The sequence below is a fragment of the Centruroides sculpturatus genome, unplaced genomic scaffold, assembly GCF_000671375.1.
Source record: "Centruroides sculpturatus isolate CEXI.00-Female unplaced genomic scaffold, Cexi_2.0 scaffold187, whole genome shotgun sequence".
In the NCBI taxonomy this organism is placed as follows: domain Eukaryota; kingdom Metazoa; phylum Arthropoda; class Arachnida; order Scorpiones; family Buthidae; genus Centruroides; species Centruroides sculpturatus.
Genome location: NW_019385662.1, coordinates 323,580 through 347,785, shown reverse-complemented (window position 1 = coordinate 347,785; position 24,206 = coordinate 323,580). Strand labels below are relative to the sequence as shown.

At 30.4% G+C, this 24,206-nt stretch overlaps 2 protein-coding genes across 2 annotated transcripts in view; both read right to left on the bottom strand.

The window, feature by feature from the left end:
* The window catches only part of LOC111640979 (GA-binding protein alpha chain-like), a 70,241-nt gene extending 64,686 nt beyond the window's left edge, over positions 1-5,555 (bottom strand). Inside the window, exon 1 of the mRNA XM_023387074.1 lies at positions 5,409-5,555. The gene's annotated coding sequence lies outside the window, so the exon portion shown is untranslated. The remainder of the gene's footprint in view (positions 1-5,408) is intronic.
* A 17,483-nt stretch (positions 5,556-23,038) lies between these two features.
* On the bottom strand, positions 23,039-24,005 carry LOC111640981 (heat shock protein 30-like). Its single transcript, XM_023387076.1, has one exon. The coding sequence runs from the start codon at positions 23,909-23,911 to the stop codon at positions 23,378-23,380; it is 534 nt and encodes a 177-aa protein (XP_023242844.1). The 5' UTR covers positions 23,912-24,005; the 3' UTR covers positions 23,039-23,377.
* Positions 24,006-24,206: the final 201 nt, after the last annotated feature.

The window sequence follows — 24,206 nt, the reverse complement described above, 5'->3', positions numbered from 1 at the left end:
TAGGTTGTATCTTGTGTACAGTACAGGCACCTTCCAAGTGTCAATAAATTCACCAAGTCATGACATTGAACCAAACAAAACAACAAGAAGAAAACACGTTTCAACAAATAAATAAAATAATATTAATTTCTGTTAATTATTTAAGTTTACCAAATATAAATCTGTTGAAATCTGGTAAAACTTGCTGGAGTTACAACACAGTGACTGTTAGGAGTGGTATTCCATTTAGTTATAACATTAAGTATTAGCACTGTATACTTGCCACATAAATTGACTACTTAGATAAAATAACTAATACTGTAAACTCCCGATTATCTGTGTGCAGATTATCCATGCATAAATTTAATTTAAAAAAAATAATTATATGTTTATGTATTTTTTAAATAGTTGTTTGCATTCATGTTTACGAATCCTACAAGTGTGTTCATATTTAGATATTTGAAGTGGGTGGTAGGGGTATCTGAAGTCAGTTGGACTGGTTTTAGTTAGGCCACTTCTTTTGCACCAGACGTTTCTTTTTGGAGGAGAAAACGATAGCGAGTACATTTATACAAAGTTTCGTTTAGTTGCATGTTATAATACGTATTACAATTTAAGATTTGATATAACTCTCCCACAAATACTTTTAGTGTAAAATTAAGTAAAATAAGGTTTTTTTTTTTTTTTTTAATTTTCAGATAAGTACCCTTAAAATGCCTAATAATTGAAAGAAAGTCATACTGGTACTATAAAACAAAAACTAACATTAAGTGAAAAATTTGAAAAAGGTGAATCTACATCAAATCTACATGTTGTATTTTAGAAATAAATAATTATACAATAGTTTGGATTATCCGTGCCATCTCTCCCCACCATTAGCCCGGATAATCGGGAGTTTACTGTATATGAAATCTCATTAAACATACTAAAGATATTCTCATTCTTCCTAATGCAACAAATAAATTCAAATAGTTAATTAATGTGTTGTATTTCTGCAAATGAAGTCAATAATTAATAATTAATATAAATTTTTTACTACAGTTTACTTTAATAAAATATCTTGTTTATGTGGAATGGAAATGAATTTATTCTTCCAGATACGAAATATACTTCATTATAAAATTTCTTTTAAATTGCTTCAGGAGTCATGACAAACTTATATAGAGAGAAGATTTTTATTCTATTTGTCTTTAGTCTTTCATGAGAAACAAAAAGTTGATTTTTCAAAATCCTATTGAGACAATAAGATTTTGAAATATGATTTAAATGTATCATTTTTTTCCAATTTTATTTATATTATAAATAACTTAATAATTGTGAGTAAACTACTTGAAGTTAGTTTTTGTTCTATAGAACACCAACACTTCTAGTCTCTGACAGTTTTAAATTTTGTCACGTGTTCATTGCAGATGCTTTGTTGAATATATGGATATGTTTTGTTATTTATGAACATACTGTACAATAATGATTAGTTAAATTAGAAAAAATTACTTTAATCCATAAAGTTTTAAATATTAATTTTTCTCTGTTTGAAAAGAATACTAAAAAAGTCATTAAAAAAATTTAATTGAAATGTAAAAAAGTGTTTTTATAATATATATTTTAAATGAAATCAGAAAATATTTCTTATAAGTCTTCATATTATTTGCAAAATTGCTTTATGTATTTTTTTTTTACAAAAATAATTTTAAATTACTACATTTTAAATGGACTAATTAAGTTATTAAATCAATATCTTTTGAAATATTTAGTGATAAACAATTTAGATTTATTTCATCAGTTTAGAAAAAATTTGAAAAAGTAATGCACAAAAGTAGATTCCAAATGTGAAACTCTTACCAAATTGATATGCACAGTGCAATTAAGCAGTAATTTTTTTAGCAATTGAGACAATGATGTCATTATGAAAATTTGGCATCTATAGTGCCAGATTTTCTGAATGTAATCATAACTTTTCTAAATTTTGATCCAGTAATTTCCAAAAATTATTAAATAGCAGCTTCATAATTATTAACAATATTCTCCCACATTTCAATCACTATCACTGTTCATTGATATTCTTCATTTGTACTGACATATGCAAAAGTGTTTCAATTTTTTTTTTACCATTTAGATATGAGAATTGAGATAGTTTTATGCTTGTTAATGTTAATAAATCTAAGAAAAATTTATATTATTAATATATAAATATATATTTTATAATTAAACAGAAACAAATATCAGTATATTATTACTATTCATCAAAAGAAAGAAAATCTTTAAATAAAAACAGATATATCAAATTACTATCAGACAAGACAGATAACTGTAGATATTATGAGATAGACATCGGTTGAACATTCGTCCTTGCACCAGTTATCATATTGCAAAGAATCATATTGTCTACATCCCTTTTTGATGACTTCAAATACTTTGATGAAATACTAGAATCTTATACAAAGGCTAATATACAAGTAAATTTCTTCTTACACTGAAAAATTAATTTATTTTTAAATTTAAAAAGTATTACTGATTTTGATACTATAAATTCCAAATATAATATTTTAAAAATATTCAGAAAATTCAGATTATTTTTGGGTCAATTAACAGATTAATTATTGCTGCATTGTAACATGATGTAACTAATATATGTCTGGAAATGAAGACCAGATAATGTAAACAATAATGATCTACACAGTAAGAAGTAATTGTGGATTTACTTCCCATTTTATCCTGTCTGTTAGAAATTTTCTAAATTATTTAATTAAAATTTAAAAATAATTTCTAATTATTAATTGTATCATTTAACTGCAACTGAACTGCTGAATTTTAGATCAAATTTTATAATTTAATTAATTAAAAACTTCTAAAATAATTTTCTGATGTTATATAATGATAAATTATTTTTATATAACAGCACATTTTACGTTAAATTCTAAAAAAAAAAATTCTAAATGTAACATTTTTATTAATGACTGAAACTATCTTCTTGTACAAAGATTATAAAAGTTTCTATCTTGTTTCATTAGTTATTAATGCTTAATAATATGTAAAAATTAAAAATCTTAAAATACTCATCAGTATTTGTTTTTGGCATACTTATTATATTTTGATATTTCCTGCATTTAGGATAATTTCTTATAGGTATTAAAATATTAGCAAGATAAGTCACTAAACTGGTGTCAGGCAATGTGTATGCCACAAAAACCAAAACAACATGGCCAAGTAGTAAAATACAATTATACTATAGCCTTCTGAATTCAAAAATAACTGGTTTTCTGGTAATTCCAGATTTCCTGAGTCTGATATTTGGTCTGTTAGGATGTGACTATGCAAATGCAAACAAGCAAATTTTCTGAGCGAGCGAGAATGTGTGGCAAGAGATGATGATGTTTTATGCTCTTGTATGTATGGTTGTAATAAATGAGAGTGAGAAACAGAGCATAAAAAGTCATCATCTCTTCTCGCTCACTCACATCTGCATAGTCACACCCTAACTGTAAAAGATTTTAATATAGGAAAGGATTTTACCAAAATATCTTTGTAATATGTATACTATACACTTAAATAGCAAATTTATTGATCTGGGTCAATTCAAATAATTTTAATTTAAAAGACTGTAAAGATAAGATATTTAAACACTGTATTCAGATAGTCAATGTAATTTAAAGTTATGAGTACTTGAGGTTGGATTTCTTTTTTCTAGTTATTGAGGGGAGTTAGTCTGTTATTGTGTTTTGTTTTGATTTGTGTTTTATGATTTATTTATTATATCTATATAATACAGTATAAATTGTAACAAAATTATTGAGCAGAAAAACCAAATAATAATAATAATAATAATAATTCTCCCGTGGTCACCACCTGGTCATGGTGGGAGAGCCCAGTAATTTTACTGAACCAGAGAGCAATACAGGCTGGAGCACAAGCTCCTGGTAAGGACACCCATGCCAAACTTATTTAATTTTAGTTTTATTTTGGTTGCTATCCTTGACTCTGGTCCGGCTTAGTACACAGCCACTGGTGTAAACCAAGTATAACCCACTAAACACAATAATAATAATAGAAAACTTTTATAAAAGCTAGCAGCTGGCTTCACTTAGAACTTAGGATTGAATGTCAGCGGATATTCATTTATTTCATTAAATATTACACAGTTTATGCATTATATTATATTTATTTCAAAATTTCCTGTATGTTTCATTTCTAGTTATGTTATCTATCATTCATAAAGTGATAAAGGTTTTAAGGGGCAGTGAGTTTTGTTGGACATCCAAAGAGAGGGGATTACAGAAACTTGGACAATCTGGTACATGAGGGGAGGGAGAGTAAAAATTTCAAGAAAAATGCAAATGTAATTTATGGATATCTCCTTACTGATATTTACTTTTATAAATCTAAATTTCTATAAATTACACGTAATTACATAGCTGTTGTTAAAAGTACAAAAAACTGATTATTACCAATAATCTGTTGCTTCCACACTTTTTATTTTCCTTTTCTGATTTGTAGAAAACTAATCCAAAATTTATATACATCAGAAAAAAAATTAGAATAAATTACTGGCAATTCTCATTTATAAAAAAAGAAAAAATTAAAAAATTGAAGGGTAACTTCTTATACACATTTATATACTATTTACGTGATACATAAACGTTTATTGTTTTAAAATTTTATCTAAACTTGCATGCCATTTCTGCAAATAAAAGCAAAGTAGATTTTACAACATTAACAATACTAAAAGCCTGTTAATGTCTCTTAAGTAGCTATTTTATAGTAAGATAAGAAAAAAAAAAGTTGTTTCAAGCAACAGATAGTAAATACTACAGCTATAATCAGGTGTAACAGGTAACAATCCAATAAAAGAAAATACTAGTTTTATAAAAAATAATATCTTATTTGATCTAATCAGTTCGTAAAAAAAAATACCAAAGTTATATATTGCACGCATAATTTTGCCGGGCGAGATTTTCATATACATTAAGTAAATGTATTGTTTACATTATATAAACGTTAAGAAGCATTGAAAGATTAGAACAACTCAAAAAAAAATTTTAACAAATGATTAAGAACGCAGTTACACAAGGAAAACTTGAATTAAAACAATGTAAATAATTCTATATTTACTAATTGCGTTGTTTTCCACTAGAATTACTAAAAAATTAATTTTAAATTTAAAATAAACACACACTACCTTTAAAAAAAGTATTAAAAACTGGAAAACAAAGTTAAGAATTTCTGTGAAATTTTTAAATAAATGTAATTGATTATTAACCATACATACCGACTTTATCCACCAATTTTATAAGCTTTTTATACATTTTATAGTGTTTTAAATGAGAAAGTAAGATATTTAAGTTCATTATAGAAACGATTTGCAAAAAAATGATCCCGTAACGACGTTCGAAGAGCAAACTGCAACGTGAATTAAAGAAATGTTAAAATCTTACATTATTTTTAATAAAAATAACCTTTGTATAAGGTAAAATATTCAACGGGAAGCATTTGGAGCGTATTTTGTCAAGTAAAACGTCATAAAAATAAAATAAGCGAGTGGAGAGGAACAGGAACAAAGAGTGACTTTCTGGCCATTTCCGGTTGTGAGGCGCACCACCACCCCACTACGTTAACGAATTTTTATTTTCATATTAACGTATAGTAAACATAATGACAACTTTACCTTTCCAACCAATAAACCTTTGATAGTAATTTCGAACCTCGATGAAATAAAATTTTTGTATCTTTAATGGTCTAAACAGGAAATTGCAGACAAAAGGGAAATGCCACGTGACCGGATCTTATAATCTCGAGCCGTGACGTTCGCGTCTCGCGAGAGTTAACTTGACTTTTGCGCTTGCGTGAAGAAATTTTTGCGGATAGATAGCAGCATCATCGCTGTTCATCAATTCGTAACGATTTGATTACTGTNACTAACTTTGTCCTTAATTTATTTCGGTGCACGCTAAAAGTCCAGGCCTGGCAACTAACAAACGTGAACCCGCGTAAAGTACCCGTTAGGTCCCGGCTCTAAGAAAAATATCGTTGTAGAGCAACAAATTAAAAATAGTACTTTACAACCTTGTTTGAAGCCTAATAATTTCTGTGGTTAAAATGGTCAGAATAGGAGTCAGATGGTTTAACACAGGAGTTAGTTATTAAGCATCAAAGTGGTTGAACTAAATCGTGTCTCCATACACATTCTAACATCTTAGGCGAGAATATCATAACTAGTTTTACTGTACTATTATAAAATGACAAAAAAAAAAAGCTTACTTTGAGGGTAGAGATGAGTTTTATTTTATTTTTTTAAATTTTGAACGCTAATAACGAGTAAAATATTCATTAAGAGATATGACACATGACCCCTTTTATGTCTTTACCCTGTCGACCTTTAATTAAGAACCAAAATTTAATAGTATTAATGCCCCTTTATATGCAAGCTACAGTGCCACATTTTATTTCTTAAAACTTTACCCATTCTGTCTGAGATATTGTTTAATATCTCAGAACAGAAAATAAAGAAATTAAACAAATTAGACGGGTGCGAATTTTCTCTCTTTTATTCACTGTTTGGGGGTTCAGGAGGTCTCCAAATGTGCGTGTAGATTTGCAAAAAAAATTTGAAGGGTCAAATTTGACATGATTCCAATACTTTTCCGTTTTATATACATAACAAGTTGGTAAGTAAAAAGGAGTCAGAGTCGGCGGATTTTTTACAACTCCGACTAAAACACCAAAACTCCACGACTCCGACTCCATAGCATCATGTTTCCAATCTAGTTTCAATTTGATAACATTCAAAATTGGAATGTTGCTTGATAAGTGACACTATTTAATTTTAAGATATATAACATCCTGTATTTCTTGTGCATTTGTAATTAAAAATTATATTACATTTTCATAATCAATCAACAATCAATAAAATAAAAATTCAACTTACTCAAGCCTCTAACTGGTGTGAAAACACGTGCAATGGACAGCGCGTGCACAAAGGACGTTGGACAATTGAACTATTATCGTTTGATTTATTTTAAAATTCGGTGTTCCAGAATAAAGAATCCAGCTAGATTACCCGATGAAGAATAAGGAAGGTGTTCAGAAAACATTTGTTGTTTCGAATTTTATCTTTTCACACCAGTTAGAGGCTTGAGTAAGATGAATTTTTATTATACACACACCGGTGTGCATGTAGAAGTTATATCAATCAATAAAAACTATATATATACTGTATTTACTTGCTTATAAGACAATCTCACATATAGGATAAGGTGTGACTTTAAAGATCAAAATAAAGAAAATTAGATTTATTAATACAATTCTAATTTTATTTCATTTAATCACAAATAAAATATCAAATGCACTTAAATTCACACATTGACCTGCAGAAATTACTCGCATTTTAAACTTTAAGGAAACAATGTTGTAAAATTGACAACATAATTTCTTCATGTAAAGCTTGGCAATCAGAAACCTTTTATGCCAATTAACAGTTGAATCCACTCTCCATTGATTACACTTATGAGTTTCTCCAACTTCTGATTTTCAAATAATCATCTGTTTTCACATGGGAATAGATTAAAACTTATATCGGGCTCCTGTGTGACTTTGAAATTCAATTCAAAAGCTTTGCTTTTCCTATTGCTACTCATCTTTACTCCTGACAATACCCAAGAAGGATTCAAATGACCCAGATAAAATACTTTTGTTTTTAAACACCAGGGGTGAGCATCTGGTAAAAAAAATGCAAATACATGGTTCACAAAAATTATTGCAAAAATGCAAAGAATCCTTCGCATGTGCATATAGGACAACCTAGGTTTTTGAAGCGGTGAAAAATGAATAAAAACCTCTCTTATATGCAAGTAAATACAGTATATAAGTATAACATTAAATGATTATAAAAACAAATAAAAATATATAATTTTTTTATATGTTGTGGTTGACTTACCTGTCTTGCAATAAAACATTCCTATGTGTATTTTCATGCAGTAAATAGAGGTTTGTAGTCTTTATGATTTATGCATCTTCCTTATAATGCAGCTTTAAATATTTCTAATGTTCTTAGTTTATGTTCATTGTACACATGCTCTAACATTTTGGCCTCATTAAGATTTGCAGCACATACTGTACTAAAGTAATTACCAGATTATTGCTATCAATATTATGTTTATGTTCTGTCTTCTTGTTAAAAACCTATCTATAGAACCAATATATATACAACAATTGTCAGTTAAATCTTTCATCTATCACAGGGAAAAGAGCACCTGGAGTATGCTCCAGGTGCTCTTTTGCTGTTTACTTTATCTTTGCCATTCCTTAATAATTTGTAAACAGTAGGATTTCTGTGATAGCATACACACTTATTTGAATATTTGTTTGTAAATTGAATTTAGTCTAAAATCATAGTAGACTAAGGTGTTGGAAGTAGGGTTGAGATTTCCTTGTTAATCATAGTTCCAGCTTTGTTCATCACTTCTATATAGACTACCAAATAACATCAAAATCTTCATTAATTCATTCTCTTATTAAGTACATCCTTGTATATCAGGTCTACCAGTGAATATGTTCAAGCTAAAATGAACACCTCGAATAAAATATTAATAATTTACACAAAATAGTACCATGATACTGTGATATGCCTTTGCTTATACTCTCCCATCTGTCAGTGATATACAGTTGGTGCATCAGCTGTTGGAAACATTGTATGATGTAGTGGCCATCTATACTAAATTTTTATCATCATATTTATTTCTTTTTTGGTTCAATGTCATGACTTGATGAATTTATTGACACTTGGCAAATAATTTCATCATCAACTTTTAATCCACATAAATACGCATTTCGGGATTTCGCCCTCTTCAGTCTGTTACATACATAGGTTGTATCTTGTGTACAGTACAGGCACCTTCCAAGTGTCAATAAATTCACCAAGTCATGACATTGAACCAAACAAAACAACAAGAAGAAAACACGTTTCAACAAATAAATAAAATAATATTAATTTCTGTTAATTATTTAAGTTTACCAAATATAAATCTGTTGAAATCTGGTAAAACTTGCTGGAGTTACAACACAGTGACTGTTAGGAGTGGTATTCCATTTAGTTATAACATTAAGTATTAGCACTGTATACTTGCCACATAAATTGACTACTTAGATAAAATAACTAATACTGTAAACTCCCGATTATCTGTGTGCAGATTATCCATGCATAAATTTAATTTAAAAAAAATAATTATATGTTTATGTATTTTTTAAATAGTTGTTTGCATTCATGTTTACGAATCCTACAAGTGTGTTCATATTTAGATATTTGAAGTGGGTGGTAGGGGTATCTGAAGTCAGTTGGACTGGTTTTAGTTAGGCCACTTCTTTTGCACCAGACGTTTCTTTTTGGAGGAGAAAACGATAGCGAGTACATTTATACAAAGTTTCGTTTAGTTGCATGTTATAATACGTATTACAATTTAAGATTTGATATAACTCTCCCACAAATACTTTTAGTGTAAAATTAAGTAAAATAAGATGTTTTTTTTTTTTTTTAATTTTCAGATAAGTACCCTTAAAATGCCTAATAATTGAAAGAAAGTCATACTGGTACTATAAAACAAAAACTAACATTAAGTGAAAAATTTGAAAAAGGTGAATCTACATCAAATCTACATGTTGTATTTTAGAAATAAATAATTATACAATAGTTTGGATTATCCGTGCCATCTCTCCCCACCATTAGCCCGGATAATCGGGAGTTTACTGTATATGAAATCTCATTAAACATACTAAAGATATTCTCATTCTTCCTAATGCAACAAATAAATTCAAATAGTTAATTAATGTGTTGTATTTCTGCAAATGAAGTCAATAATTAATAATTAATATAAATTTTTTACTACAGTTTACTTTAATAAAATATCTTGTTTATGTGGAATGGAAATGAATTTATTCTTCCAGATACGAAATATACTTCATTATAAAATTTCTTTTAAATTGCTTCAGGAGTCATGACAAACTTATATAGAGAGAAGATTTTTATTCTATTTGTCTTTAGTCTTTCATGAGAAACAAAAAGTTGATTTTTCAAAATCCTATTGAGACAATAAGATTTTGAAATATGATTTAAATGTATCATTTTTTTCCAATTTTATTTATATTATAAATAACTTAATAATTGTGAGTAAACTACTTGAAGTTAGTTTTTGTTCTATAGAACACCAACACTTCTAGTCTCTGACAGTTTTAAATTTTGTCACGTGTTCATTGCAGATGCTTTGTTGAATATATGGATATGTTTTGTTATTTATCAACATACTGTACAATAATGATTAGTTAAATTAGAAAAAATTACTTTAATCCATAAAGTTTTAAATATTAATTTTTCTCTGTTTGAAAAGAATACTAAAAAAGTCATTAAAAAAATTTAATTGAAATGTAAAAAAGTGTTTTTATAATATATATTTTAAATGAAATCAGAAAATATTTCTTATAAGTCTTCATATTATTTGCAAAATTGCTTTATGTATTTTTTTTTTACAAAAATAATTTTAAATTACTACATTTTAAATGGACTAATTAAGTTATTAAATCAATATCTTTTGAAATATTTAGTGATAAACAATTTAGATTTATTTCATCAGTTTAGAAAAAATTTGAAAAAGTAATGCACAAAAGTAGATTCCAAATGTGAAACTCTTACCAAATTGATATGCACAGTGCAATTAAGCAGTAATTTTTTTAGCAATTGAGACAATGATGTCATTATGAAAATTTGGCATCTATAGTGCCAGATTTTCTGAATGTAATCATAACTTTTCTAAATTTTGATCCAGTAATTTCCAAAAATTATTAAATAGCAGCTTCATAATTATTAACAATATTCTCCCACATTTCAATCACTATCACTGTTCATTGATATTCTTCATTTGTACTGACATATGCAAAAGTGTTTCAATTTTTTTTTTACCATTTAGATATGAGAATTGAGATAGTTTTATGCTTGTTAATGTTAATAAATCTAAGAAAAATTTATATTATTAATATATAAATATATATTTTATAATTAAACAGAAACAAATATCAGTATATTATTACTATTCATCAAAAGAAAGAAAATCTTTAAATAAAAACAGATATATCAAATTACTATCAGACAAGACAGATAACTGTAGATATTATGAGATAGACATCGGTTGAACATTCGTCCTTGCACCAGTTATCATATTGCAAAGAATCATATTGTCTACATCCCTTTTTGATGACTTCAAATACTTTGATGAAATACTAGAATCTTATACAAAGGCTAATATACAAGTAAATTTACACTGAAAAATTAATTTATTTTTAAATTTAAAAAGTATTACTGATTTTGATACTATAAATTCCAAATATAATATTTTAAAAATATTCAGAAAATTCAGATTATTTTTGGGTCAATTAACAGATTAATTATTGCTGCATTGTAACATGATGTAACTAATATATGTCTGGAAATGAAGACCAGATAATGTAAACAATAATGATCTACACAGTAAGAAGTAATTGTGGATTTACTTCCCATTTTATCCTGTCTGTTAGAAATTTTCTAAATTATTTAATTAAAATTTAAAAATAATTTCTAATTATTAATTGTATCATTTAACTGCAACTGAACTGCTGAATTTTAGATCAAATTTTATAATTTAATTAATTAAAAACTTCTAAAATAATTTTCTGATGTTATATAATGATAAATTATTTTGAACTTGTGTTAAATTCTAAAAAAAAAAATTCTAAATGTAACATTTTTATTAACGACTGAAACTATCTTCTTGTACAAAGATTATAAAAGTTTCTATCTTGTTTCATTAGTTATTAATGCTTAATAATATGTAAAAATTAAAAATCTTAAAATACTCATCAGTATTTGTTTTTGGCATACTTATTATATTTTGATATTTCCTGCATTTAGGATAATTTCTTATAGGTATTAAAATATTAGCAAGATAAGTCACTAAACTGGTGTCAGGCAATGTGTATGCCACAAAAACCAAAACAACATGGCCAAGTAGTAAAATACAATTATACTATAGCCTTCTGAATTCAAAAATAACTGGTTTTCTGGTAATTCCAGATTTCCTGAGTCTGATATTTGGTCTGTTAGGATGTGACTATGCAAATGCAAGCAAGCAAATTTTCTGAGCGAGCGAGAATGTGTGGCAAGAGATGATGATGTTTTATGCTCTTGTATGTATGGTTGTAATAAATGAGAGTGAGAAACAGAGCATAAAAAGTCATCATCTCTTCTCGCTCACTCACATCTGCATAGTCACACCCTAACTGTAAAAGATTTTAATATAGGAAAGGATTTTACCAAAATATCTTTGTAATATGTATACTATACACTTAAATAGCAAATTTATTGATCTGGGTCAATTCAAATAATTTTAATTTAAAAGACTGTAAAGATAAGATATTTAAACACTGTATTCAGATAGTCAATGTAATTTAAAGTTATGAGTACTTGAGGTTGGATTTCTTTTTTCTAGTTATTGAGGGGAGTTAGTCTGTTATTGTGTTTTGTTTTGATTTGTGTTTTATGATTTATTTATTATATCTATATAATACAGTATAAATTGTAACAAAATTATTGAGCAGAAAAACCAAATAATAATAATAATAATAATAATTCTCCCGTGGTCACCACCTGGTCATGGTGGGAGAGCCCAGTAATTTTACTGAACCAGAGAGCAATACAGGCTGGAGCACAAGCTCCTGGTAAGGACACCCATGCCAAACTTATTTAATTTTAGTTTTATTTTGGTTGCTATCCTTGACTCTGGTCCGGCTTAGTACACAGCCACTGGTGTAAACCAAGTATAACCCACTAAACACAATAATAATAATAGAAAACTTTTATAAAAGCTAGCAGCTGGCTTCACTTAGAACTTAGGATTGAATGTCAGCGGATATTCATTTATTTCATTAAATATTACACAGTTTATGCATTATATTATATTTATTTCAAAATTTCCTGTATGTTTCATTTCTAGTTATGTTATCTATCATTCATAAAGTGATAAAGGTTTTAAGGGGCAGTGAGTTTTGTTGGACATCCAAAGAGAGGGTATTACAGAAACTTGGACAATCTGGTACATGAGGGGAGGGAGAGTAAAAATTTCAAGAAAAATGCAAATGTAATTTATGGATATCTCCTTACTGATATTTACTTTTATAAATCTAAATTTCTATAAATTACACGTAATTACATAGCTGTTGTTAAAAGTACAAAAAACTGATTATTACCAATAATCTGTTGCTTCCACACTTTTTATTTTCCTTTTCTGATTTGTAGAAAACTAATCCAAAATTTATATACATCAGAAAAAAAATTAGAATAAATTACTGGCAATTCTCATTTATAAAAAAAGAAAAAATTAAAAAATTGAAGGGTAACTTCTTATACACATTTATATACTATTTACGTGATACATAAACGTTTATTGTTTTAAAATTTTATCTAAACTTGCATGCCATTTCTGCAAATAAAAGCAAAGTAGATTTTACAACATTAACAATACTAAAAGCCTGTTAATGTCTCTTAAGTAGCTATTTTATAGTAAGATAAGAAAAAAAAAAGTTGTTTCAAGCAACAGATAGTAAATACTACAGCTATAATCAGGTGTAACAGGTAACAATCCAATAAAAGAAAATACTAGTTTTATAAAAAATAATATCTTATTTGATCTAATCAGTTCGTAAAAAAAAATACCAAAGTTATATATTGCACGCATAATTTTGCCGGGCGAGATTTTCATATACATTAAGTAAATGTATTGTTTACATTATATAAACGTTAAGAAGCATTGAAAGATTAGAACAACTCAAAAAAAAATTTTAACAAATGATTAAGAACGCAGTTACACAAGGAAAACTTGAATTAAAACAATGTAAATAATTCTATATTTACTAATTGCGTTGTTTTCCACTAGAATTACTAAAAAATTAATTTTAAATTTAAAATAAACACACACTACCTTTAAAAAAAGTATTAAAAACTGGAAAACAAAGTTAAGAATTTCTGTGAAATTTTTAAATAAATGTAATTGATTATTAACCATACATACCGACTTTATCCACCAATTTTATAAGCTTTTTATACATTTTATAGTGTTTTAAATGAGAAAGTAAGATATTTAAGTTCATTATAGAAACGATTTGCAAAAAAATGATCCCGTAACGANACAGCAATTTAGAAAGTCTTGCGCGCACTTCGATTTGTACCAAGTTATGATTCTAATACTATAAAATATTAAGTTTACTCTTAAATATTCTTATAAATATATTAATAATTCTGTGTTACGTGTGTGTAATATTGCTTAAAAAATAATTATTTTCTTTAGAAAAAGCAAACACAGAAAACTTTAAGTTGATTATAAATCAGAAATCGTCAAGCGAAACGTTGCGATTCGATGCGACACGGCGCGACACAATATGATGCTTGCTTGAGAAATAACCATTATTAAATTAATTAAAATGATAAAATTATACAATAATTATTTAAACATTTTTGCAAATAGTAACTTTCTTATAAATATAATTATTTAATTAATTTTTAAATAAAATTAATTTAATTATATCGTAATTTTCTTTGCTGGTATTAGTTTAAATCATAAAAAAAAGTATTTAATTGACTTAAAGAAAGATAAGTAATGCATAATTTAATATTTAATTAATTTTTAAATTAAGATAAGATTTATTTATAAATTCCATAGAGAATATTCCCTCTTTATAATTAATCCATACACGGACTAATACTATTTTTATTCGCAGAGATGCGCTTAATTCGCTTCGCTCGCGTCGCGTTGTCGTGTATAAAAAAATTTATGTCCTACGAGATTTATGAAAATAGATTAAAATTTTTCTGTATAAATACTGTATATACTTTATAATACGTTCGAAATTATTTTTCCGAATATTTTACGTAAAAGAGAAAGAATGTGTGTTGCCTATTAACTATCTGCTCGGCCCACCAGTGACCAAGCACTTTCGTTCCCTGAACAGTAGGAGTTCGGTTGTGGGTTCGCGCTTCGCCAGGACGGACTGGCCACATGGAATTTTCTGGGTTTTCTCCATGTCTGTGACACCTGAATAGGGGCCAGTTACCCTTAAAACACTTCCCGGAACGCATTATTCCCCGCGTAACGACTATCATAAACGCATACAACTGCTATTACGTGTCTATTACGTCACACTTTACCACGGGGCGATATACCCTAGAACAGATCTCCAAACTTTTTTGATTGAGTATCCCTAAGACGAAGTAAAATCTATTGTTTTTGGGTTCTCGAATACATATGCTGACAAGGAATTGAAGGAACGTTGAGTTTAAATCAGGGATCGGCAAACTTTTTTAGGAAATGGCCAAATCGTAAAAAAATTAGGTTCGGCGGGCCAGGTTGCAAGTCGAATAGGTACTGTATATATATTTTTAATAGGTACTTTTATTCATAAAGCAGAAACAAAATTTTATTTTTTATTAGAATGTGATATTTTTACATATACAATCGACTTCCTATAATGCGGGTTCATATAATGCGGATTCGTATATCGCGGCGAAAAAATTGCGACCGTATTCGTATAAAGACGCTAAAAGATACTCGTAAAATGCGGTAAAACGTCATCGCCGACTCGTGTCGTGACAGGATTGGTCGAATCTGGACCAATAGTAGACGAGCAGCTGAACTACTTACAAGCTACTGAGAGTTTAGGCTGTAAGTTGAGTTTACTATCGTCTGTACAGTATATAAATTAGGTACTGTAAGTCTAATAAGTACTGTAATTTTATACATTTTTTGTGAAAAAGACATTTCTTATTCAACGGCCATAAAAATTATTTCTATTAATGATGTCTCCAAAGTTCGACGAATTTTTCGCAGAAAAATAACTTATCAGAAAACGCACCCACCGTTTTGTGCGCTGCTCTGCAACAAAAACAAGCTTAAGCAATGGCGTGGTCGAACGGTGCACGCTCGGTAAGTAATCCTACAATTTTTTGTTTATAGCATAGTTTATACGGATTATTCCCAAAAAATTATACGTGTTTTGGAAATGTTGAGACAAATTAGTCTAGAATCGATTAATTTGATAGAAGAAAACCTTTCAAACAGCCGTAGTCCGTAAACTGCACACGTGCCGGCTTTGATTGGCTCATGTATTTAAGGATTTCAACAACGCGAAATTCTTATAAAGTGGAATGTATCTACCGCGTTATAGTGGGTCAAATCCGGCCAGCGGGCAATAGTTTGCCGACCCCCGGTCCAAATGAATCTCACTCGTCTGCAATAAAACTTTTCAAATAAATTAGAAAGATGTACGTATAACATCTGCTTATGGAATAAATTGTTCATGTTTTTAACGTGTCAGAAAACTTTGCTAAATTTTCACTATAAATACACAATTCCTGCTAAATTTCCCGCTACCCGCAATTTGAATTTTTTCCGTGTATGATCGCAAGAGCCCTTCAGTCTTCGTACCCTGAACACTGGGAATTCGGTCGGGGGTTCGCGTCTCGCTCGGACGGGCTGGCCATGTGGAGTTTTCCGGATTTTCTCCACGTATGTAACACCTAAATGGGGGCCGGTTTCCCTTAAAAAGACATCCCGGAAGACATCCCCCTAGGCAGATCGCCCAAGTGTTGCGTTGCCATAACTTAATTAACAAACAACATGATCGCAAGTGATCGTGAGCCTACTTCTTCGGGAGGATGATTAAGATTAGACAGACTGCGGACAGGACACACATACAGTATTTTGAAGGGAAACTCCCAAGTATCACTTTGCGTATCCCCTGGAGTAAGCGGACCCCACTTTGGAGACCACTGGCCTAGAAGCTCATGTCCAATTAGCTACTACAAGGCAAGATAACTATTCATTTAGTACTTTATTAGTATTAAACCATTATTTCATTTTAAAATATTTTTCACACTTATTTTTTTTTATTTTTGTAATGTTTTTGTAATGTATTTGGAAGCACAACACGTTTTCGGCTTGCCGCTCAAGTGGCAAGCCGAAAACGTGTTGTGCTTCCAACAGAAGGGCCTGAATTTGATTCACTTTTGAGAATCTTCCATTTGCTCCTTGTACTCGCTGAATTTTTCTGTTTTAATAGCCTCAGGACAATATTAATTACATTTTATACGTTATAGAACAAAACTTTTAGAGCCTATATTATTCCATTTACAAGATATATTAGGAATAAAACAATAACAACGTGACTTATAAATGTATCGAAGTGGTTTCAGAATACTTAATAATATTTTAGTTTACTCGTATAATTTTGGAGTTTTTAAAGTTATTTCCGTTCTGTGTGTACTAAGAAGGCATTTTTGATGCTTTCGGGGAATTTTTCGGGTCCCCAAAGGAAATAAATAATAATAATATGTGCTTGGCACGTTCTCAAGAATTCTTTAAGGTTCACACACGGAGCGGAGATTAGTGAGTGACGAGAATTCGATTTATGTAGATGTACAGTACTGTACCTACCCGTGAAAAAATTTTCTGTTGATCCAGACTTGAAATTAGATCACAAAGCAAAAGTAATTCTATTTAGAAGCAAAAATGCTTAGAAATGAAAAACAAGCACAAAATTGCAATCTTGCTTGAAATGTACCTTGATCTTTTAGTATTGAAAAAATTTTCTCCCAACTTAAAAATTATATTCATTTTTCAGTTTCAGGAAGCTTTTCATAATAATCACTAAACGAAGGCCAAATAGACGAGGCTGTAGAGGCGACAGTCTTTTGTTCTGGGCATACCCAATGAAAGTCGAGCAGGGAACCGCAATAAATTTTCATACGTTGTCTGTCCTGGATATGTTAGACTTGGGTCGAAAAATCCCAGGAATTCTTCGGAGGATGGTTCGTCTCTCACCACCCAGCCTTCCCATTGTGAACATGACTGAACTCACAATGAGCTTGCTAAAAGGAGAGTCTTTTAGTACCCACAGGACGGGAAGAGTTAAAAAGCAACTAGTAGGATGACGATTTTTATTATTCTTTACATCAAATTAATTTGAAGTATAGCGAATTTACTGTCTAGTCAGCTACCCTTATACCGAATAGATTAAAATATTTTAATCTATTTGGTATGGTATAAGGGTAGCTGACTAGAGAGTAAACAAGTTGTTGTCCTTCCCATTAGTGAGGTGTTAATTGCTAACACTTGTATTCGGACACAACATTTCCTCCTTCCTCTTTAGAACTAATCACTTTTGGGTTTGAAGCATGTTGGAGAGACTGATAAACCTGTGGATGACTGGTCCTCGTTTGCTAACAACAACGAGTGACGTAGTCATAAACAAGAAATACCAGTAGTTTTTTCTGAAAAAGTTTCTTCGCTAAACTTTATCTCCAGATTGTATGAAAGCTGTTGATTTAGACTTGCGATGTCGATTAACACGTTGCACATATTTTCTCTTATATTTTCGATCAATCTGTACTATTCGCAAATTTTCCACTCTTTATGGCCAAGAGGCCAAATAGAATAGATTCGATAATATTGGTCGTATTCATTTAGGCATACCCAGTAAATGTATATAGAAAACAATGCATTAAATGGAGTTACGTTCTGTTGTAAGAAAATTCTGTGTACACTTTTTCAATACAGAGGAAGTATAATAAAAAATGCTTTTCATGCGATGAAGGCTTCAAGTGCCAGCTGTTTTGTTGACTTATTTTTCCTAGACCGATAGATTTCGCAATAACAGGAATGAGCCTTTATTAAATTGGCTCAATTTAATTAAATTCATGAAATTGGCTCGTTATTAAATGAGCAAGTTTAGAACTTCTTTCATAATCTGAATCTTCAGATTCAAAACTTTCTGCTGCCTTTTCAATAAAATTTAAAATTTTATTAAGGCCTCCTAAACTCGAACAGTAATCGGAATCGGCAGTTTCGTCCTTATCGTCATATTTTTATTCAAATTTTTCTATTTAAATCAATTCCTCATTTGTGATTTCTTCCTTATCAGCATTAATTAAGCAACCAGTTGTCATCGAAAACTTCAAAATTATGAGATTAGAAAATTGATGATTTGCTTTTTGTCCTTATGTTACAATATGAAACTATGAGCATTAAGTTTTGACTCTATGGAGCGTCAGACTTATCACACACTATTGACGTTGTCGGAGTAATCACACAGAAGTGGATAAATCTGTGTCTACCCACTTCTTTGTGATTACTCCGACAACGTCAATAGTGTGTAATAAGTCCTCAATAGATCCAAAAGGTTAGAAAATGTTTACAATGTTATCACATTCACCTTGTACAATTTCTTTAGGTTTTTTCAAAACTTTCAAAATTATCATCGAAGACAGTTTTTCCAAACTTCTTTCATGTTCTTTGGCTAATCTTTTCCCCATACTTTTCATAAATTTTTCCATTGAATCAAGCATGTTGAAGCCTTTCGAAAAATCCAGAATTTCCTTCCTTATCGATTTCTTCAATTAGCTTTTCAAACGAGTAGCGGAGATACTAAGCTTGGATGTTGCTTTCACTCCTGGGTCTATTGTTGATTCGGATGTTGATGCTTAAGAATTGACGGTAGAAGGAGCATTGTCCATTAGAAAAAAACATTGAAAAGAAAGAATCTGTCTTTCTTTACATTATATCTTTTACTTTTGGGATAAAATGCTAATAAAACCATTCTTCAAATAAAGTGGCTGTAACCCAAGCTTTTTTATTATGCTCCCAAATAATTGAAAATTTTTACTTTCCCAGCTTTTTTGTATTTAACAGAGGGAAAGTATAGCGATCGGTGAAACAATGACCCCCAAGAATTTTATATTTTTGAACTCGGTGACCTTTAATGAAACGTCGAGAAAGGGGGAAGAAAAATTCAGAGGCTCTTTATGTATGTGTGGATGATAGTGTGTGTGGAGGATCACGATTTTCTTACTCACTTTGAAGCTCCTGTGCTTTTTGTCGAAAATTTCTGAAATTTTGCAAGGAAGTTTGTGTATTAGGGTTGATGCTATTAAATTTTGGTGGTTAAAGATTGACGGAATGGGGAGATAAAGGAAGTGGTGTGTCATCTCTGTGGGGTCGGACTTAATGACGAATTTACTCGTTATTAGCATTTACAATTTTTTTTTTTTTTATAAAATTCATCCCTATTCCGAATATATAATTGCCATTTTATAACAATTAAAAATATAAAAAGATTTTAAAAATAAAATATCGTAACAGATGGCGTCACATGAAGTTTTAAATGTTGCGGGGAAAGTTAAGCAACTGATTGCTGTATTTTTTTATTTTTTAATTAATTTCCTTGAGCGCTCGTGGGTTTTCTGCGCGATAAATGAGCTTGTGTTTTAATTGGTAGTCGCCTTCTGCATTTCAACATCTAATTCTAAGCATCAATGCTAAACGATCTTTGACGTCTATAAAATGTGGCATTATAGATTCTTCCTTTGCAATGAAAGTTTTTGCTGACATTCTTTTCCAGAAGAGTTCCGTTTCAACTACATTAAAAATTTGAGATGCTATGAAATTTTCTTCAATGATGGCTTATAATTCTTGACGGAATTTTGCATCTGCATAAGTACTAGTTTTCACCTCGTAAGTTAATACAATGTAAATTTGCTCTTCCTTTGGTAACGGTCGAACCAATCATTGCTATCACAAAATTTTCTTGCGAATTTTCTTTTTGCTGAAGGTCTTTATAAAGAGGAAAGCGCTTTCATGAAAATGACAGCTTGTTTCATTGACAAATGCAAGGGTTATGCTTGATCATTGATCCATGCTGATAAAAGTTTCTCCACTCGAAAGATTAAACTTTTGGCGTGTTTAGTTGCCATCGTGTTTATCCAAGTTGCATTCAAAGGCTGCGCTTCCTTAACTTTAGCTAAAAATTTTTCTTATCTTTCGAACTTGTGAAGCAGTCAAAGCTAACATAAATTTCTCTGAAAGATCTTTAACGGTTGCACCATTTACGTATTCCTTTATCATATCATATCTTGTTTCCAATGTTATATAACTCTTCATATTATCGAGTTGAGTTTCTGAATGTTTTCTTCTTGATATCGTGAGAGATGAAATAGAGATAGAAGAAAAAAATTGGAGAAAATTAAATAGCGCAAATTTAATTTTAAACGCATATAAATCTGGCCTTTAGTTATGTGAAAATATCTTAAATCCCAGCGTTTTTCACTGTTAATTAAAAGTCAAAAAACGCAATTAAACACGATTACACTAATTTCATTACCTACTCAAAACCAGTTTTCGGCTTTTCGCTAAAACGACGGTTTATCGAAAATCAGTTATATTGCGAGCACTAGTTGTTATACGAATATCAAAGTTATTTCTCTAGTTATTAGATCTTATTACAGTGACCAACCTCTTGATTAATAGCTTGTATGCATAAGCGGCCGGATGGCAGCCTACCGCTCTGGGGGACTCGGGTTCGAATCCGAACGGGTCGAAAAATCCTCAGGAATTTTTCGGGGTGTGGTCCGTTCGGATATGTCAGGCCCCGTCCCTCACCACCCGGCAGACTCATTGTGGGCTTGGCCGAACCTATAATGGGCTTGCAAAAAGAGGCCCTCTTAGTGCCCACAGGGCGGAAAGAGTTAAAAAAATAAAAAAAAAAGCTTGTATGCGTAACTCAAATCTAGAAGAAAGTCGTTTATGAAGTCTTTTTATATTAATAAAGAAGATTTTTAAAAAAAAATTAATTTAATGGTACCCGAAGAAGGAGAAATGGCGTTTAATTTAAAACAATTTTAAAAAGTTAATATAATTTTATATGATAGTCTTCTTCTTCTTCAGTGTTTATATGATAGTCTGTCCTTTTTTTAAATATACTAGGACACCGCGCGACTTTGTCATATCGCGATAGAAAGGCGGAGCCGGAAAGAAAGAGGCGATCCTTGTACCTGACAGTCGCAAACAGGCGAGGTTTGCACTTGCCGCCACAAAAGAGGCTATCTTCGCAGTTACGGAAGAGGCGATCCAAGAACAAAGCAATAAATTCCAATGTTCACCAGTGGCTAAGTGAATAAAACCAATGAATATTGGTTGGTTGTGAGTTCGCGCCTGGCTACGTGGAGTTTTCCACGTTTTCTTCACGTTAGTATTACCAAAATAAGGGCCAGTTCCCCTAAAAGACCTCCCGAGAGGCATTCTCCTGGGCAGATCGCTCACGTGTCGCGTTGCCGTATACGAATAAAACCAAAAGCAATCGATACCAATAGCTTTGTTTTTGTGCTCTGTTCGTTTTTTGCATCTATTTTCTGTTAGGTGCACCCGATGCTGTTAATTTCGTTAGGCATGCTCAAGGAGCACGGACATTGTATCCCACTTTATATCGAACCATGGACCCCTATTTTCTATATTTCTTGATTTTTCAACGCAATCAATATAAAATGGCAACGTTTTATCAAAATTGGCCTATCAAATTTTGAGAACTAACTCAATTACATAAGTTACACAGAAGACGTGCTAGCGATCCTGGGAAATCGCTTTATCGCAAGGACCTTGTATCTCGAAAACGAAGTCATGGATCCCCATTTTTTTTAATTTCATTTTTGGATTCTTCGTAGTATTCAATGGAAAATGGCAAAGTTTTATCAAAATTGATCGAACAGATTTTGAGAATGAACGCAATTCTATAGGTCACATACAAGTTTCGCTAATGAATAATTAAGCATTTTTACAAATTAAAATGTTCAAAAATTTTACTATAATTTAATATTTCATTTCAAAATAAATTGAAAATATTTCTTCAATTAATATTTACTGATACACATAGTTCCTTTGTGTATATATTTTTATTATAATAAAGTTTTAAATGCATTGCTCCAAGATTTATTATAACGGAAAACATCAAGATTATGAATTATACACGCGACTATTTTCGATTTTATTAAATCTCTGTAATCAAAAGTTTATTCAAGTACATTCTAATTTTATGTAGAACGTGCTAAATTGTAGAAACCTCTACTTCAGAGTGACGATTGAACTCGAACGGTTAAAGCTTTTGTATTATCGCAAAGAAAGTTGATTATGTAGGAAGCCATCATTTTCTTAAAGTTTTTCCTCACAAAACATAGTAAACGAGACTTAACGATGGAGAAATTTTACAAATTCAAAATTTGTATTATCACATTTTAAAATGATGATAAAGTGCACATATTTGTCTGAACGTTTGAAATTTAGTCGCAGCACTTTAATCAATCTCTCCAGACTACAAATGGCACAGATCAATACAGAAAGACTGCAGTGCCAAAGGATATCATTTATTTTTTTTTTTTCAAACATTTATTTACTCAAAAAACAAATACATCACTACAAAATATCATGAGTTCATATTTATAACTCTCTTAAGTTTCAAGGATATAAGAAAAGGAATGTTTTAAATAATGAAGAGAGAGAGATTTTATCACCGATTACATTAATTCTTGAGTATTACCATCCTTCTCGTCGCAGGTTATCTTCTCTCCAGTCTCCTCCCTTTCTACCACGATCTGTATGGATTTCTCTTTGTCTAATGGAGATGCACGAATCCTCAGGAGTCCATCTCTAGATAACTCTGAAGTTACAGTTTCGGGATCGGCATCCCTGGGAAGCTGGAAAGTGCGTCTGAATTCTCTAAAGACATAATTGCTACCGTCTGCATCCTTCTCTTCGTGTTTACCCGTAACGTCGACTTGTCGACCTTTAACCTTAACTTTTAATTCGTCGGGAGCGTAGTGTTTAGTCTCTTCTAACTCTATAAATAATCCTTCATCCTTATCGTTTACTCTTCTGAGACGTTTTCTGCTTACAGATTCGTCGGAGAAGAATGAAGGAAGACTTCGCAATTCGGAGACAAGTTCGTCTTGAAGATCGGCTAACAAGTCACTAAACGGGTAACGACGACGTCTGGTGCAGTTATGACGCCTGTTTTCATTTAGATCTTCCCATAGAGAAAGAAGAGCCATTAGTTAAATACTCGAGATCTACGAACTCGCAGACAAGCGATCGAAGCGGCACAAAGCTAGCGTATCGAGTGGATGCAGTGTGCAGCACCATCTGTCGATAGGAGAATCCTGATTGGTCGACATTTTAAATCGAGTAAAAACAATAATGAGTGGGTTTTTTATTATAAATGTATTTTATTAGCGAATAAATTTAAATTTAATAAAATAGTTTTTTATTGGAAGTAGGAAAATTTAAAAAAATTTTTAAATTTTAAATTTGCATATTGCTATTGGCCGATGTTTATCGCTTTGGGAT